General features: G+C 61.7%; 1 protein-coding gene across 2 annotated transcripts in view; it reads left to right on the top strand.

Annotated features, from left to right (window-relative positions):
- SKI (SKI proto-oncogene) overlaps positions 1-14076 on the top strand; it is a 75099-nt gene extending 61023 nt beyond the window's left edge. The window contains exons 2-7 of one of the 2 annotated variants that reach the window (XM_017542647.2): positions 6785-6910; positions 7086-7201; positions 7916-8175; positions 8380-8672; positions 10100-10330; positions 10627-14076. In XM_017542647.2, coding sequence (XP_017398136.1) covers positions 6785-6910; positions 7086-7201; positions 7916-8175; positions 8380-8672; positions 10100-10330; positions 10627-10815 — 1215 coding nt within the window. In that variant the 3' untranslated portion in view covers positions 10816-14076. Of the gene's footprint in view, positions 1-6784; positions 6911-7085; positions 7202-7915; positions 8182-8379; positions 8673-10099; positions 10331-10626 lie in introns of both variants that reach the window. The other variant, XM_017542645.2, reaches the window with a different exon arrangement.
- The last annotated feature ends 4695 nt before the right edge of the window (positions 14077-18771 follow it).

Here is an 18771-nt window from a genome sequence, read left to right on the forward strand (position 1 = left end):
CTGGGAGGCTGAGGCGGGAGAATCACTTGAACCCAGAAGGCAGAGGTTGCAGTGAGCCTAGATCCCACCATTGCACTCCAGCCTGGGTGACAGAGCAAGACTCCATCTCAAACTAAACAGCAACAACAACAAGCTGGGCACAGGGGCTCGCACCTGTAATCCCAGCACTCTGGGAGGCTGAGGCAGGTGGATGACCTGAGGTCGGGAGCTTAAGACCAGCCTGGACAACATGGTGAAACCCTGTCTCTGCTAAAAATACAGAACTAGCCAGGCGTGGTGGTGGGTGCCTGTAATCCCAGCTACTGGGGAGGCTGAGGCAGGAGAATTGCTTGAAACCTGGGAGGTGGAGGTTGTGGTAAGCCGAGATTGCGCCACTGCACTCCAGCCTGGGCAACAAGAGCAAAATTCTGTCTGGAAAAAAAAAAAAATCCAGCCATTGTCGTGGGCGTGAGGTGGCGTCTCCTTGCCGCTGCAGCGTTTCCTTAGTGATGGCCTGCAGCTTCGCATGTGGTTGCTGGACACCAGTGTCCTGTTTGGAGGAATGCATGTTCAGACTCTCTGCCATTTTAAAGTGGGTTTTCTTTCTCTTCCTGAGTTGTAGGCGTTCCTCACGTGTTCCGAATCGGGTCGTCAGCAGACACCACCGGCTCGCCCATTTTCCCTTCCGTTCTGTGGAAGGGAAGTCTTTTGGCTTTCTAGATGGTGTCCTTGGAGGTACAGAACTGTTACGGTGGTTTTCCACAAAGTCTGCTGGCTCTGTTTTCTGTTTCTTGTGCTTTGGTGTCATCACAGCCCTCCTGTGGGGGCGGGAGTCTGGACCCAGGCTGCTGCGTCCTGCGCTTAAAACCTTCACGTACACGAGCAGCCGCGGCTCTGCAGGCTCTTCAGTCCGGGAAGTGCTTTTCTGGGAAATGGCTTAAAGAGGCCGTGCCCCAAAACGGTCTTTGCGGCAAGGGACGTGAAGGGCACACCATACTCTTCTCCCAGGGCCTGTGTCCTCTGCTGCTGAGAGTTGGTGGCCTCCCCTGGAAATGCTGAATTGAGGCGGCAGGCACCCCCACACCCTGCTGTGGGTCCAGGCTGTCCTCCACTTGAAGAATGTGGCGAGATGGTCTGAAACCACACAGTCTGTTTGTCTGGAGACAGAGTCTCGATGTGGTGCTCAGGCTGGAGTGCAGCGGTGGGATCATAGCTCACTGCAGCCTTGACCTTTCGAGGTCCAGCGATCCTCCTGCCTCAGCCTCCCAAGTAGTTGGATTACAGGTGTGAGCCACTTGGCCGGGCCCGCAGCTGGTTTGGGTTGTATCCTTCTAAGGAACAGCAGGCCCGTTTCCAGCCGCGCTGAAGAGCGTGTGATTCCAGGAGGAGGGCCATGAGCAGGACCCCGAGTGCCCAGCCCACTCACCACACTGCAGGTGACCTCCATGGAACTCAGGCTGCGGGTGATCCTGCTGCTCCACCTGCCGTGGCCCCAGGACTGCACACCATGTGGACTGTGGCTGGCAGCTTCCGGAGGCTTCTTGTTGCCTACGAGATGTGCAACACCCAATGTAGTTAGCGTTGCCCATTGGTGGCAGCCATCCCCTCCATGGGCCCATGGGACGAATGGGCGCTCACCGACTCACCCTGTGAAGCAGGCAGCGTGCCAGCATCCCAAGGCTTCTTCGGGATTTCCCGGCCCCGGCACCACCTGTCCCTCCAGTTCCCATCAGGGCAGCTGTGCCTCGGTGTAGAGGCTGCCTGCTGGCGAGCGTAGGTGTGGGCCCGCCGGGTGTGTGTGGGCAGGTCTGAGACTGGCCACTAATGTGGCACATGCCTTCCCCGGAGGGTCCCCTGACCCCACTGGTTGCAGCCTGGCTGGAGAAGACATGGGACACACAGGAGTGGTTACAGGGTGGGCTGTGCTGGGCGGCAGGCCTTGGGCGTGGAGTGGGCCATCCCCCCGCACGAGGGTGCAGTTTTGACACGGGTGGTCATAGGCCGAGTGTGTCCATGCAGGTGTGGGGACGGGTGCCCCTTGCTGCACATGTGTCTGGCCCCCAGAGCTTGGCGGTGGGCCCTGGACCTGACCTGTGGGGTGTGCGCCCGCTCTTCCACACTTCGTCGTTCACATGTGAAGCTGGTGCCACAGAAGCCCCAGTGTCTGTTTCAGCCCGATACATGCTGTGCCCCTGATGGGGGCCTGATGGCACACCTGGCCTCTGGACGTTGGGGTCCTGGGGTGACTGAGGCTGGTGCCCGCCTGACAGGCGGCTGGGCTGCACATCAAACGGGAAGCTGCTTTTCTTTGCCAAGTTTCCTGTGGTTGGAGGAAGTTGTGCTGGCGTCATGGGTGCTGCTGTGCGCCCCTCCTTTGGAGCAGGTGTGACCCCTGGCTCCTGGATGGGCCGCCTGTGCTCAGGATGGTCTGGGCTGCGGCTGTGGCCTGTCCCTGGGCCGGGCAGCTTCACCAGCGGCTCCCTGGAGCAGCCTGAGCAGAGGCGGGACCCTGTGCAGCCCGTTTCCTGCCTCGTGTCCTCTGGCCCTCAAATGGTGTTTACCAGTGAGAGCAGAGACCAGTCTAAGGAGAGGCTGAAAACTCGAAGCCAGATCTGTCTGGCCTTGGGGTCTGGGTGTTTGCTGCCAAGCAGACCACATCCCAGGTGAGGTGTGGACATTCAGAGACAGGCGTGTGCCCATCCCAGCCACATACCAATGCGCCCACCCCCGGGGCAGCCTTTGGTCATCAATGAAAAGCAAGAATTTGCCTGCGATGGGCAGAGGCATGTGCCAGTTTCCAGGCCATGGCTCCTTGGTGCCCACACCTCACCCTGCAGTGCCCGCCCACCACTCACTCCCGCCACCCTGGAGTCTTGCCCTGGATGGTGTGAGATCTCCCTTCCGTCTTCGAGTGGAGCCTTGCCCACTGGTGCCTATGAGCCCTGGGGGGATGGACCTGGGTGGGTCACGGAGGTTCACAGCAGACTCTACATGTGGTGGTTTTGCTTTGCGGTGTGAGCAAAGGTTGACTCAAATCCCACTTTCCAGATGGTTCAAAGCAGCAGCCGTCCGCACTGAGTGGCCAGCAGGAGGGCAGGGATGTGGACCTCGAGCCCCGTCCCCCATCTTCTGGTGTGTCGAGAAGCGGCCCGGAGCTCTGGGCAGCAGCTCAGGGACCCTAGTGACCGTCCCTGCTTTGGGACCGCACAGGTGGACGGGGCAGCCTTGTGCCTGTATCCTGGTGGCCTCTGGAAGTGAGGGGTGCTGAGGCCACAGTGGGGGAGGGGGCCAAGCTGACCACCTGGGTTCTCAGTGCCCTGGGAGGAGCTGTCGGCCTTAGGGCATGTACAGATGTGGTTCAGCCTTTCTGGGGTCACACAGGCGCTGGGGGACAGAGGCCAGCTGTGGCACTCTGTCTGGGGTTCAGTGCCCTCCTCCTCTGTGGCGTCTGCCTTGGCAATCGTCCTGGGCTCCAGCCTCCCTGCCGGGGTGGGGGACATGGAGCCTCTTCTTGCTCGGGGCAGGGCGGGGAGGGGTTGAGCTCTTGCTGTTTGGACCCTGTGGGATCTGGCAGAAGCCCCCCAACTCCTGTTGAGCCAGGGTCCTGGGGAGGGAGATGGCAGTTCTGTGACCTCCAGTCTCCCTTTCCGCATCACAGGGAATCGGCCAGAGTTTAGCTCTGAGCCCAGAGCATCTGCACATGTCAGGCAGGGAGGGGTCCCCAAGGCCTTTGTGATGGCTCTTCTGTGTTCCTGGCACCTTGCAGGCCTGATTTGCGGGGTCCCCAAGGGTGGGGTGTGCATTTTTGGAGTACATCTTTTCTGAGACCCCTCCGTGGGGAGCAGAGTATTACAGCTGCCCAGGCGTGGGCGGACGTCCACTGGCTTCTCACCTGTTTGGGCCACCGCCTCTGCCTGGGTCCTGTGCACTTTGGGCAGGGACTGTTCCTTCAGAGGGCCCTAGCGGGGTCCTCTTCCTAGGCCTTGCGCTGGCAGGGGGGCACCTGCACATGGGTGCAAGTTCACATGTTCCCCAGGTGCCTGCTGGCCTGGTAGCCTGCCTGGTCATCCTTGGGGTGTGGGGGAGGACCCAGGAGGGGAAGTGGCTATGTAGCAGTGCTGTGTGGCAGCTGGCCTCCACTGCGCAAGCCGACAGCGGCCTGAGGGCTTTGGGTGGGGCAGCCGCTTGCAGGCCTGTCCAGGCCCAGCCTCACTGCTTTAGCGTGTTGGGTCCAGAGCCTGCCCCCTGCCTCATGGCCTGAGGCCCCAAGAAAGGTCACACCAGAGGCAAGCCGTAGTAGCTCCTCTTCCAGAGTAAAACTCAGCTGTCTGTCACCGGGTGTGGCTTTGTCCCTGACCGACAGCTGACACTGGGGCCCCCAGGGGGCCTTGGGAGGGCTGGTGGTGGCATCCCAGGCCTGAAGTTGGCTGTCTGCTTCCTGGGGCTTTGAGAAACCACACTGCTCAGGTGACAGTCCCTCTGAGAGTGTCACTTCCTCCAGCCGGCCCTGTTTTACACATTCCCCTCCATGGCCACTTTCATAATGCTGCAGAGGGCCCACTCTGAGAGCCGGAGTACGTGCTGGGGGGTCTGCTGGCGTCTTAGCGGGGTTGTGTCTCCGAAGGGTCCCTCAAGACCAGGAGCCTCCCTGTCCCAGGTGGACCGCAGGGGCTCTGGACCCCAGGGTGGCCCCCAGCCCATCTGCCTCAGCCCTTCAGATCTGCAGGGCCCTCAGCCGCCCCCACTGAGCGGATGGGGCCTGGGGGCCTACGGTCCTCCCGCCACCTCTGCAGGGTGGCTGTTGGGGGCCCGCCAGGCAGAGCTGTGTTCTCAGGCACTGGCTTTCTTGGGGGTTGCCTGAGGCATTGACACTTTCCCACAGGGTGTCTGAGGTCTCTTGGAGTCAGCACCAGCTGCTGCGGCTTTTCCCGGGGTGAGAACTGGGCTGAATTTCTGTGCCCGCTTCAGTGGCTGCTCAGACAGGAAGCTCTCTTCGGCTGGGCGGCCTCGGCCTTCTGTGCCTCTCGGGAGGGTCCGCATGATTCCGGAAGGAGCTCTCTGCTGCAGCTAGGATGGTACCCACCCCTGCCGGGCACAGGCACAGCGCTCTGTGGTCAGGGCCTCCACCAGACGTCACCAACACACTTCCCCTCAAAAGCCGACACAGAGAGGGGTATTTACAGCGTCTCTTTTCTTGAAGCCTATTTTTGTGTCTGGAAAAAAACCATCCGCAGCCCTGGATGCCTTCGGGCTGCCACTGCCTCATACCCGCCCTGCCTCCAGGGCCCTGTGTGCCTGACATACCTTTCTCCCTTGGGCCCAGGTCAGAGCTGCTGCCTGCCCCTCCTTGGGCCCCACCCTGCTTCTCCGTGAGGGCTGCAGCGTGGGTGCCGGTGCAGGGGAGGCCACGGGCTCGGGCCACATCTTTCCTGGGGCTCTCCATCTAGGCCCAGCCTGTCTCCTGGGCCTCTTGAGTTTTGTGGTGAAAATCGTGTAATTGGGGCATCTTGATGGGACGGCCTGCTCCTGCACGCCCTCCTCCCCCAGGGAAGCAGGGTCCCTGCCATCTTCAGGAGGCTGGTTCCTGATGTGGCGTCTTCTCCTGGAGTCCTGGAGGTGGGAACAACCCCTGTCCCTGCCTGAGTGTGCTCTGCCCATCAAGGCTTCCTAGCTGAGGACAGGTGCGGTGCCCCCACCACCTGACCTCGCTGCCTCCACTTGGGGTTGGCCCTGGCAGAATGAGGGGACCCCGCCTCTGTGAAGGGCCCCTGCCTTCTGAGGCCTGTTCTGTGTTGGCTGAGGGTACGGACTCTGACACAGCTGCCCTGGGGGCTCTGTGCTGTCCTTTGGGGTCTTTGGTGGTGGAGGGACAGCCCGTCTTCCAGAGACTGCCCTGTCGTTTTGCTTGAGGAAGAGTCCTTTGGTCTCAATCGTGCCTTGCGGCCAGCGCATCTTGGGGCTCTCCGGCCACGGTGTTGGAGTTCACGTTTGCCTGAGGCTGGATGTGGCCGACTTAGGCCCTGGCACGCAGCTGTGTGACTCACTGGTTCTTGGGGGCTGTGCCCGGTCACCTGACACACATCATCTGGTTCTGGGTGGGCTGGGTCCAAGCACCTTCGCTAAGCTTCCTTCAGCAGCGTGGCTGGCAAGGAGGAGGAAGAGGTGTGCATGGTGCCATCCTGTAGAACCGGCTCCTTCACTGTCCTTTGTTTTGAAAATGTTTGCTGGGGGGTGGGGCAGCCAGAATGCCCACTCTTTAATGCCACGGTGCCAGTGGGCCTCCAGGGGCACGATGTCCCCTTTGTGAGAGCCACCCCTGTGCCGCAGCCGCCCTTCCCAGACACATCTGTCGGAAGTGGCTCTTGCCGGGCCGTGGCTGGTTGAGCTCAGTGCCCTGCTGGGCAGTCTCTGAGAACACACTCAGGTTCTAGGAAAGGACAAGGGGACTCGGGGTCAGGCTGTGCCACTGTGGAAGAGAAGAGTGGGTCCTGGTGCTCCGTCCCCAACCCCATTGCAGCTGTGGGTGAGGTCACCCGGAATGCAGGACAAGGTCCACTCTGTTCTCTTGGAAACGACTTCTCCCTCAGCACAGCCTCCACGCACCTTTTGCATGTGGGCCAAGGGCCTTTATGCAAAGTGGACCTAGCCTCCTGAGGGGTGCTCTGGAATCTGCCTTCTGCGCCCCTAAGGGTCCTTCACGGCTGGAGTACCTGGAGCTCTGACAGCCATGTGCTGGCCACAGGGCTGGTGGAGGGACCCTGTGCAGGGGACCAGAGGTGCCAACAAGACTTTTCATTGATCACAGGTCTCTTCTGAGCCCCCAGCCTCCATAAGACCCAAAACAGATGACGCCTCTTCCCAGTCCCCTGCACCTTCCGAAAAGGACAAGCCGTCCAGCTGGCTGCGGACCTTGGCCAGCTCTTCCAATAAGGTGCTGCGGGGCCTGTTGGGGCCCTCGGGGTGGTGGGCGCGGGGCCTTTCCCTTTGGGCAGTCTCTGCACTGGTGGCTCCGCCTGCCCCCTACTAAGGGCTGGCACCCAGTGCACCTAGGGGACATGAAGTAACTTTTCTCCCGGTCACTTACACAGATGACTCTTTCTCGACAGAGCCTGGGCTGTGTTCATCCTCGCCAGCGCCTCTCTGCTTTCCGACCCTGGTCCCCTGCGGTGTCAGCAAGTGAGAAAGAGCTCTCCCCACACCTTCCGGCCCTCATCCGAGACAGGTGAGTGGGCGCCACTCACAGGTGCTCCCACCCACAGCAGAGGCCCCACAAGGGCTGTGCACTCGGACCCGCCGTGTTTCTGCAGGCTGGGTGCCCAGACCTGTTGCCTTTTGGTCAAGGCAGTCTCAGCGCTGGTCACTTCGGCTGGCATCAGGGTGAGCACACCCAGAGCAGAGCGTTCCCTGGTGTTCTGGGTGCAGCCTCTCGAAGCGGTGGTTGGTCTGGGTCCCGCCTGCACAAGATACCCAGCTAGCAGAAGATACTTATGCGTTCTCAGGAACTGAAAGCTTCACTTTAAGATTCGGAGCTGGGAAAGAAAGTCTTTCCGCCTTTTTTTTGGGGGACAGAGTCCAGCTCTGTCACCCAGGCTGAAGTGCAATGGCACAATCTTGGCTCACCGCAACCACCTCCTGGGTACAAGTGATTCTCCTGCCTCAGCCTCCCATGTAGTTGGAAGTACAGGTGTCCACCACCATGCCTGGTTAATTTTTGTATTTTTAGTAGAGACAGGGTTTCTCCATGTTGGTCAGGCTGATTTCGAACTCCTGACTTCAGGTGATCCAGCCACCTCAGCCTCCCAGTGTTGGGATTACAGGCATGAGCCACTGCGCTTAGCCAGTGTTTTTAACACCTTCAGAGGGGGTGTCCACCAGGGTGGGTCTGGGCGGTGCCTGGGGACAGAGGCACCTTCCCGACACCCACCTGCCCCTCCAGCTTCTACTCCTACAAGGGCTTTGAGACGGCTGTGGCCCCCAATGTGGCCCTCGCACCACCGGCCCAGAAGGCTGTGAGCAGCCCGACGTGCGCTGCCGCCCTCTCCCGGGCCCCCGAGCCTCTCGCCACTTGTACCCAGCCTCGGAAGCGGAAGCTGACTGTGGACACCCCAGGAGCCCCAGAGACGCTGGTGCCCGTGGCTGCCCCAGAGGAGGACAAGGACTCGGAAGCCGAGGTTGAAGTTGAAAGCAGGGAGGAATGTACGTGTGAGTCGCTTTCTGTGCCTACTTCTGTGGGCCGTGGGGCTGGCTGAGAGGGTTGGTTGCCCACGTCCAAGGCCCTCGGGCAGATTCTGCGCGCATTGGGGTTCAGGTTCCACGGGTTCCTGCGGGAGCGGCGCGTCTCCTGGTGTGGAGCTGCCGGGCACTTCCCTGACTTCGTTTCTGTCTCTGCTTCCTCCTCAGTCACCTCCTCCTTGTCCTCGCTCTCTTCCCCGTCCTTTACCTCATCCAGCTCCGCCAAGGACCTGGGCTCCCCGGGCGTGCGTGCCCTGCCCTCCGCCGTCCCTGAAGCTGCAGCCCCCGCCGACGCCCCAAGTGGGCTGGAGGCGGAGTTGGAGCACCTGCGGCAGGCACTGGAGGGCGGCCTGGACACCAAGGAAGCCAAAGAGAAGTTCCTGCATGAGGTGGTCAAGATGCGTGTGAAGCAGGAGGAGAAGCTCAGTGCGGCCCTGCAGGCTAAGCGCAGCCTCCACCAGGTGAGCGGGGCCGGCGGTGCTGGGAGGTTCAGGGCAAGGGCGGTGAGCGGGATGGGCGGCGCTACCTCCCTTGCTGGCTGCCCCACGCGCTCCTCTCCGCCTCCACCTCAGTGGGCCTGCCTGGAGCCTCGGGGGTCTGTCTCCCAAAAGGTGCAGCTCTGGGTACGGTGAGCCCCTTAGTGTCCCAGGCCGGTGGGCATCCCAGGAGGCCCCTGCATGTGGTGTGACCACAGCTGTCCCCATCAGGATCACACACCCTATGCGGTGGCCCCACTAAGGAAGTAGCTGTGTTCCTCTGGTGTAAGGAAGGCTGGGCTATTTTTAGTGGCAGAAAGAGTTGGTAGCAGCTGCATGGAGAATAGTTCCTTGCTGTGTGTGCTCCAGGAGTGGGTGTTCACGCGCTCTGCCAGCAAGACCTGGCGTCTGCTCAACACAGGCGTGAGGGGTGTGCGTCCTAAAGCCTGGCTGGTGTTCCAGAAGGCGGTTCCTGCGAGGCCTCCTGAGTGGGAAGGAGAGGACACGGCCGGCACACGCACAGACACGCCCCACCACGTGCACACGGCCTTACATGACGCCGGGCCTACCTGCTCACGCTGCCTCCCTGGGCCCTGCCTCGGGGTTCTCACATTGTAGCTCGGGTTTCACACCTCCTTTTACGTTGTTTAAGTTTCTTTCTGACGTGCCGGAGGGAGGCGTGGTTCTGCCTGTGGGGAGAGAGGTGTGCGGGTGGCCCGGCCTTCACCCGCCCGGGCCTTGCTGAATTCACACCTCGGCGGCGTCTGGCAGCTCCAGGCAGCTTCTCCGGCGTGGGCTTTAGCACAACACAACCCCGTCGGCCCTGAAAACTGCAGGGTTGCAGGCGTGCCCCTGGCACGCGCCAGTCCCTCGCTCCAGCACACCCCGCCACTGTGTCCTTGATTCTGGTTGGAGGTGCGATTTCCCACATGCATATTCATGAGGTGTGTTTGCAGCGTGGGGTGTGAGTCTCACGGATATTTTAACGGAGGCGGGGAGGGCTTGCGGAGGCGCCGGCGGATGGACGTCTCCATCTGGCTGTGTGGGGAGACTTGGGGCCCTCAGATGCTATGATGTCTGAGGCTGCCCACCCCACACTGATGGGAGTCAGGGCCTTCGTGCCTGGTTATCCCCTAGGGGAACATGCCCTGGATGTTGGGGAGGCCCCGCCGCAGCTTCAAGTGTGGCAGACTCAGGCCAGGCCCTAGGTGCAGCACGGCAGCCGCAGGCCTGGCAGAGACTTGGAATGGGGTCTGGAAAGCCTTTATGAGCCATTGGGCTGATGGGGCTCTGGGGGTGCAGCTCAAGGGCACGCCATCAGGTGGACGAACCCACAGGGTGGGCTGGGGGCTGTTGGCCAGGGGTGCGCTGGGACTGGCTGGGCAGTGACCCTGAGCCGTCCCTGTCCCCAGGAGCTGGAGTTCCTGCGTGTGGCCAAGAAGGAGAAGCTGCGGGAAGCCACGGAGGCCAAGCGCAACCTGCGGAAGGAGATCGAGCGTCTCCGCGCCGAGAACGAGAAGAAGATGAAAGAGGCCAATGAGTCTCGGCTGCGCCTGAAGCGGGAGCTGGAGCAGGCGCGGCAGGCCCGGGTGTGCGACAAGGGCTGCGAGGCGGGCCGCCTGCGTGCCAAGTACTCGGCCCAGGTATGCGGGTGGGGAGGCCAAGGCACGCGGCCCGGTGGGCTTGGATTCAACCGCGTGGGGCCACAGTGGGCCCTAGGCCACCCTGCCCAGCTGGAAAGCCCTTGGAGCAGAGTCCAGGCCCAGGCTTGTGTTTGGTGCACACCATGACAGGCACAGGGCGGGTGGTCGCTGAGCCGTACGTCTCACGAGCCTGTGTCCTGGCAGATGCAGGAAGGACCAGCACATGGCATGGGCGGGGAGGTGTCTGGCGGGGCGGGGCAGCCAGCAGGTGCTGCTGACCGCGGGCTCCCTTTCAGATTGAAGACCTGCAGGTGAAGCTGCAGCATGCCGAGGCGGACCGGGAGCAGCTGCGGGCCGACCTGCTGCGGGAGCGCGAGGCTCGGGAGCACCTGGAGAAGGTGGTCAAGGAGCTGCAGGAGCAGCTGTGGCCGCGAGCCCACCCCGAGGCTGTGGGCAGCGAGGGCGCTGCGGAGCTAGAGCCCTAGATCCATGCCTGCCGCCTGGCGCTGATGACAACGCGGGTGCAGGGGGGCGCAGGCGGACGGGGCAGCTCTGCCCGCCCCGCCCCGCAGCCCACACAGCACAACGTCTTACTGTGCCTATTACCAAGCGAGTGTTTGTAACCGTGTAGTTTTGGAATCCACTGCAAAGTTTTCTACTGGCCAAGTTCAAGTAAGCAAGCGTGTCCGCTACCTGCAGCTGGAGACGGGGCCAGCTCGGCGGCCTGCTGGTCCTCTTGCTTGCTACTAGAACATTCTAACATTTACACTTTTGTTATAAGCTATTTAAAACCAGTAAGGAGACTTGAAATTGACAAAATCAACACATTTTTAAATGACTAACTTTTAAAAGCCCCAACACATGACGCCATCTGAAGACCCGAGACGGCGTGGGGGTGGCGGCCGCCCCACCCTCCCCACCCGGGGAAGCCATCACCGCTCATCTGGCCACGGCTGCGTGACGACAGCAGGGGTTTTTCTTCAGAGTCTATTTTTTCAGCGACGAGGACCCAGGTCTTCCTGCTGCTGCCAGGGAGAGCAGGGACAGTGCCGCGTGCAAGATGAGCTTGAATACTGCCCGCCTTACTGACGCCCACCCCGCCCGCCATGTCGCCATCCATGCCAGCGCTGCCCCCACGGGCACCAGAAGTGCAGAGCCTCACAGGAGCTGCCCCGGAGCTGAGGGGACGCTTTTCAGCTCCTCTGCACTCCGCGATTCTGCCCACGCGCCTCCCCCACGAGGCGGTGAGCTGCGTCGGGCAGTGGCCGTGGCCGGCGGTCACTCCCTCAGCCCCTCCGGGCGCTCGTGCTTCAGTTCGGCGAACATCGCTCCTTTCATTTTGGGACTGAGGCTGCAGCATTGGAACAAAACAGCATTATTTCACTTTTTTTTTTGTTTGTTTGTTCATTTAAACGTATATTTAGAACTGCACTTTCTCAACAACCTTCCCTTCTTTCTGTTCCCCAGTGAACTGAGGTTTTTACCGATTTATAGAGCAGTCAAATCCTAAGTGCTCGAGTGCTTAGAAACCCCTCTGGTGCTTGGTTGAACAAGGGAATCACAAGAAAATGAAAATGCAAAACCTGAACTCCGGGGGTCGCTCTGTGCCTTCCAGCATCTTGTACAGCAAATCCTGACTCGTGTCTTTTTACCCCCAAAATATGTCTTCAGTAGCGACTGAATCTGCCACTCAGAATAAGTTCCTTGCATTTATTCCAAATAATATCGTTTACTCTCACCTGTTTATGCAAATTGTATAAGGTTTCTTATGCCCAAGCTTGAAAAATGATTTCCCAGTAGACAAGAGGCGGCTACCCATCCTACAGTTACGGTATTTATTGACATAAGAAGACCTTACGGGAGTTGTTTGCTTGAATCCGTTCTAACACCCACGGCAGCTGCACGCGCTCATGGAAGGTGGAGGTTACTTGCCCAGGTACAGACGGCCTCGGGGCAGTGACGAGCAGACGCCAGAGACTGCTGACCCCTCGCGTCTGGGTGACGGAATTGTCCACAGGGTTTTGCCCTTGGTTTACTGAGGGGGGTCTTGGTTGCTGCTGAAGCCCCCCCCCCCCCTCCAAAGTGCAATGCAAAAGGGACATCATGCATACGCAGCGTTTGTTTGGGTTTTTCTTTGCTGTTTTTCTTTGCGGTTGTTGTATCTGTGTGCATGGATTCCACACAAGCCGTAGCTAAATCCATCGACGGGCATTATTACCATGTCTTGCAAAGGGTCAGTTTTGTTACGCAGCACGCAGAATGCTGTTTTTAGCCTTGTTTTTACCAGAGTTGTGTTTTTTCAGTCACTTCTTCAAGGGAAACTAAATGGTTTAGTTGGAGCAAAGCTTTAAGTGTGTTGGCGTGCTTCTGTGTGGCTGTGTTGCCAGGTCAAAAGTCACAGGTCCAGGCCCTCCCCATCCCCGGGGCCACCGGGTTTGCTTCGTTTGCTTTGAGTTTTCAGACCCCAGAGGGAGAGAAACTTTTCCAAGCTGTGTCTGGGGCAGACCCTCTCCTTCTGCTCGCTCCATCCCAGTGGCCACCGTTCGGTCCGCGCCTCCACCGCCCTGTCTTGCCCCAAACAGAAAGTGCTGTCTGTAGTGGCAGCCCTTCCCCAGCTCAGCCCTGGAAGGGTCCAGCCAGGGTCACCTGGATCCACCCCTTCCTGCAGGTGCCAGGGTCATGCGGTCAGTGGGACCCGTACGCGGCACGCCCTCCCCGCACCGGCGGCTGGAGCTCGGGACCCTCCCCAGCAGTTTCCGTGGCCTTGGCCCCAGCTCACCAGGGTCCCGTCCTCGGGTGAGGCTGTGGTGGCGGCGTATGGACACCCTGGTCGCTTGCACCCTTGGGGTCTGAGTCTGAGGGGCAGCTCAGGCTGCAGGGCTGTTCTGGACTGGGGGCCCCTGTGCCCCTAGGGGCACGTGCCTGGCTCCCTCTGCACAGCTGCAAATCCGTTTCTTTTCAGCAGTAGGGGGAAGAGGTGCCTGCTGCATGGGCTGCTGGCTCCCCTGTGAGGCCCTTCCTCTAAGTGATTGTGTATTCAGTTTAATTTTCATTATATTTCTATACTGAAAGATTTTTAACGAAGGGAAAAACAACAGCAATAACATTCATATCTCTGGAGCAGCTAACTCATACACGTAATGTCTGCTTTTCGTACAGAACTAGCCAGTGTAAAAACAGTTCACCTGTAAATACTTTCTCCTTTTTCACCGTTGTATTATACGTGTATATGGTGGGTCATTTTTCAGAAACTCTTTTTCTTACCTGAGAGTTGTCTTGTTTTCTGGGCTGTTTTTAACTGAGGAAAAAAAAACTGCTTCCCTGCCGGGGATGGGGGCGGAGGAGCCCGTGTGTCCTTTCCCTCCCCCATGCAGGTCTGGAGCCCCGGCCCCCACCCCGCCCTCAGCCCAACAGGGTCCAGGGAGACGTTTGTTCTTGCTTTAAGTCAGGAGTCACAAATGACTTTTTTTTCAATTAAGGAAAAAGCTCCACCTCTCCCATAAACATCACCCAGGCCCCCACCCCGCCCGTGCCCCACGCTGCTGCTAATGACAGTATGATGCTCACTCTGCTACTCGGAAACTACTTTTATGTAATTAATGTATGCTTTCTTGTTTATAAATGCCTGATTTAAAAAGAAAAGAAAGAGCTTGGCATATTTATCTATTTCGCTGTGTACCTGTTAGTCCTTCCCCGACCCAGAAACAAGATGACACTGTACAATAAAGGACTTTGAGAGTACGGGGGACAGCCGTGCGTGTGCCCACCACAGCCCCCTCCCCAGGCCGGCCAAGCAGGGGCGGCTGGGACCCCTCGGGTTCAGGCCGAGGGTGGGGGCACTGTCATGGGCCAGATCTTGGTCCTCGGGTCTCCATTAGCCTTGGAGGGCATGTGGGGCCATGCAGCCACCCTGGCACGGCTGCCCTCTCAGCTAGTCCCTGTCCCCTCTGAGCCTGGCAAGGCCATGGAGGTTTCCTCTGCGATTCAGGGAGCTTGCAGCCCCCCTCATAGTGACGGATGTGGCTGGAGCCCTGGCTTGAGGCCATCATGGCATTGGCCAAGCTGGGAGGAAACCCCACAGAGGGCAGGCAGTGCCAGGACAGAAGATGGGATGGGGCCTTCCCGGCTGGGCCTGCCTGGGGGCCTCTGAGGCCAGGCCTGGGGTTGGCCAAGGTCTGGCTCCCTGACGAACAGACCTGTCCCCAGGGGTGGATCGCCAGCTCCCTGAAGAGCTCCTGGGTCACTTACTGGGGGAGAGCAGAGATGGCATCAGAACCCTGGACCCTAACGAGCTTCCCTGAGGGAGACGCAGAGGGCCCTTCTCCCCGCCTGACCTCATAGGGGGGCCTTCCCAGACCCCTGTTGTGGGGAGTGGGGTACAGTGCTGTTCGCCCACTTCATGGAGGAGCACATGCAGGCTGGGGTCCCTGGGGTTCCTTAGGCCACCACGTCCAGCATCTCCAGCCCTGACACGCCACCTGGGCTGCGATCCAAGAACTGGCGGCTGCTGGGGGCCATGGCCGGCCCCTCTCCCTGGCCTCCTGGCCAGGTTCCCATCTCCTTCCTCCACCCTCGGTAGGCACCCCCAAGCTTGGGCCAGAGCAGACCTGGCCCTCCTCTCACTGCCACACAGGGGCTTCCTCCTTCCCTGCCTAACTTCCCGGGCCTCAAAGGGCTCATAGAGCCCCCAGGGAGGGGGTACAGGGCCGCCTCTGTGACCAGACACCCGCTCCACCTCGGCCTGGCTTCCCCATCCAGGCTTAGCCCCTGGGTGTGGGGGGCAGTGGGCCAAGGGGAACACTGGCCACCGCAGGAGTGGCCGTGGACTGGTCCTGGGCACTGGCACGGTCCAGGGAGGCAAAGGATGGGTGGCTCCAGAGTGCCCCTGGCACGACCCTGAGAGACTCAGTTGTGAGCATGGAGTCTAGGCCGGGGGCCAAGTGCAGTGGGGCCCATGGGGAGCAGTAGGGAAGGGGCTGGGCAGGGGCCCGATGGGCCCTGTGGCCTGTCCCTGCGACCATCTGCGCACACTGTCTCAGAGCTGAGTGCCACAGGGCCTGACGGTGGCCCTCCTGGAGGCCCAGAGGCACCGTGTCCAGCTGCCACGACAGGGAGCTTGCAAGCTCAGTTGTATCCAAACTGCCTCGGGCTTCTCTTTACCTTTGGGTATAAACTTAGAATATTAAAAGGCTGCGGCCACCCGCTGAGCCAGCCAGCTGTTACCCAGGGTCAGAACCCCCTTTCCAAAGCTGTTCCCAAGGGGCCCAGGGGGCTCCTAAGGACTGGAGGAGAGAAGGTCAGAGTGGGAGGAGCTCCCTGCCTCTGCGCTAGCGGAAGACAGAGGTGGAAGGGGACGGCCCTCCATGTCCAACCTCTGCATCCTCAGGCTCCGGGCTCCCGGAGTTCACACCTGCGGGGCCTCTGCAGGGGCCACAGGTTATCCCTCCAGCCTCGGCCCCCTGGACGGGCAGCTCCCAGTACCCCTGTTCCTGGACAGTGCCTATTTTTAAGTCCCCAAAAGCTGGGGTCTGGGGCAGATGAGCCCAGGGCAGGGATGAGGGCTCCCCGCCCATCCCTAGTTTCTGCCCCACCCTGTGCCCCACTCGTTTTGTTTCTACCTCGGTCACCAACAGCTGTCCTCAGGCCACCCCTGGGTCTCAGCTGCAACAGTCCCCCCTCCTCCTGGAGCCACGGTCCTGCCGGCCTTCACCCACCGCTCTGGGGTCAAGGGGGCTGACAGCAGCCGAGCAGCCTGGCCTTGTCTGCGGAGGCAGCAGCTTGCAAGTCCTTGGTGTGGAGTGGAGACTGTGGCCGAGTGACTGCAGCCACTGGTCCAGCCCAGCATGGCGCCGAAGCCCTGGAACCTCCCTCACCCCCATCGAAAACTGCCCCTCTGCCCCAGCTCGACACTCTGAGGACATGGCTGGGATTCCAAGCTGGACACCCCGCCATGGCTGCGTGAGGGGATGTACCCACTGCCCCAGGCCCAGACCCCGACCCGATCCTGGCCCCGGCCTGGCCACCCCCATGCCCCAGCACTTGCTCTGACTCCCCCACTTCCTTCTCACCAGGAAGAGGATACCCACCCACTGTCCTCGTGGTCCCTGCACAGCTTCAGGTCCTGCTCCAGGCGACCCAGCCTCAGACCTCCCTGCAAGGAAGTGTGGAGCCCCCACAGCCGTCTGCCCTCAGGAAAGGATGGGGTCATGACCTTGATATGTTGGCGGGGGGAGGGGGAGGGGGAGGGGGGGCGGGGAACGACCCTCTCCACAGAAACTGCCCTGTTCACCCCACCCCCAGGGGACCCTGGAAAGGGGGTGAAGACAGAACATTTGGGAACTGGACGCCCGCCCAGCCCTGCCACCCCCTGGTCTCCATGACGCACATGGCCATCTGTGCCCGGCCCATGCCAGGTGGGTGGGGGCCTCAATGGCTGGGGCACCCAGCCCTGGAGCAGGTGGCCCCACAGTGGGTGGGGACCGGCAGGGGCAGCCTGGCCTGGCTTGTCTTTGCAGTGTCCTGTGCTGGGCCAGGTGTCCGGCTGGGCTGGGAACGGACTTCTCTCTCCCATGGTTGGGCCTGGCAGCTCTCACTGGCATGAAGCGCAGCTCAGGCTTGGCCTGCATGGCTCCTGCTGCAAAGGAGGCCTGTTCTGGAAACTTCCAGGGACAGGGAACCATGGAGAGGTGAAGGCTGGAGGCAGGGGCTCCCTGGGTCAGCCCAGGTGGCAGTGTCCCCCAGCCCCTGCTGCTCTCCACAGCCAGCCCAGGGACATGCTCAGGTGCCCAGGGCCTGGGGGACACAAGCGGCTGACTTGGAAGGGTGGGCTCCTGGCTGTCCAGCTCAGCCCAAAAACCAGGGTGGGGTGATCTCCAGACCCAGTCCCAGAGCCCAGGGCTGTGGGGGGTCAACGGCCTCCTAGAGGCCCTGGTAGGGGCTGGGCAAGCCACCAGCCCTGGACCCGGAGGGTCCCGTGTACCCTGGTCAGTGGCAGCCACTGCAGCCTCTGGCCTGGCCCTGCTGGACTCCCGTTGACAGCCCCGTCCCTCTCCCTGCTGTCGGAACCTTCTGACCCTTCCTGCAAGGTGGGCCCTGGGCAGGCTGGGGTCTGGGGGGAAGGGTGAGCAGGAACCGGAGGGACTGCTGGCTGCGGACACGATGGGGCTCTGTGTCCTGACCTGATGGAGATGCCCCCGGCTGGGTGAAATGACCTGGTTGGTGCTATGCTCAGGCTAGGCCAGGCCCCCAGTCCCAGATGGACAACACCCTGTGCCCTCTCTGGGCTCGGCGCATGTGGGGCTCCCACCCTGGGGCAGGAGCTGGGCAAGGTGCTGCTTCCCCGCAGTCCAGCCCTTCTACCCTGCCCCTGGTGGGGCCTGGACCCGACACATGCAAGGCCCACGCCCCAGCTTCCAGTTTCTAAGGAAAAACAGTCCTAGGAAAGGTGGTTGGTGGAGCTGCTGCTGCCAAGGCCTGGGGAAATGGGGGGGGGGGGGGGGAAGGCTGTCCCATTCTGTGACCCAGGGACACCAGGAGGGCTGTGGCAGGTATGGCTGGCACTGGGTCAGGCTTAGACAGGCTGGGCTCTCACCGGTCTCGGTGTGGCCCCTCGGTGTTTAGAATCCCCCCAGGCCAGCCCAAGGCGGCCTCCCAGGGTCACTCCTGCACAGGACAGTGGCCGGAGCTCTGAAAGGACCACCCGCCTGCACTGGCCGCTGAGGCTCTGCGGACTGAGGCTCCGAACGCGAGGTCTGCGGGGTCAAGGGTGCGGCAGGCCCGACCCCTCCCCGCCCGGCGCTGTCCTGGCACCCGGGAAATCCTGTTTCTGGCTTCGGGCCAGGGCCGCGGCCTGCTCCCACCTGGAGGGGCCCAGTCGGACGCTGCGCTGCGGGGGAGGTGGGGGTTCGCGTCCCGGGACCGCGCCGCGTCCTCAGGGCCGGGACTGCATCTCCGTCGCGGGTTCCGTTCCCGCTCCGGGGGGACGGGGCCCTGAGTCAGGACGGTTCCCCACGCGGAGGGGCGGCCCTGCAGCGTCAATTCCGCCCCCGGGCCCCGCCGCCTCAGTTTCCCCTCCGCCCCCGCCGCCGCTTCCGCCTCCCCACCCTCCCAGCCGTCCGGGGCGGCGCCCCCCAGGTTCGCGGCCGCCGCCTCGGATTCCAACGGAGCGGGGCGGGGGCTTCCGGCCTGGGGCGGTGGGTCGGAGCCGCAGGCCGGGCCGGGGCGGGACGGGACGGGACGGGACGGGCGGCCCCGGGAGCTTCCTGCGGCGTCGGGGCGGCTCCCCGGGCGGGAATTACCCGCAACCCGGTGGACGGAGCGCGGGGGTCTCTGAGGCTGCGGCTCCCCAGCTGGTGGGCGCTGCGGGGGGCGGGGCGGCGGCAGGAAGCGCCCCTCCCCCTCCCCTTCCTCCGCCCCCACCCCCCGTCCCTTCCTCCGCCCCC

This window comes from Cebus imitator, unplaced genomic scaffold (assembly GCF_001604975.1).
Source record: "Cebus imitator isolate Cc_AM_T3 unplaced genomic scaffold, Cebus_imitator-1.0 Scaffold145, whole genome shotgun sequence".
Classification (NCBI taxonomy): domain Eukaryota; kingdom Metazoa; phylum Chordata; class Mammalia; order Primates; family Cebidae; genus Cebus; species Cebus imitator.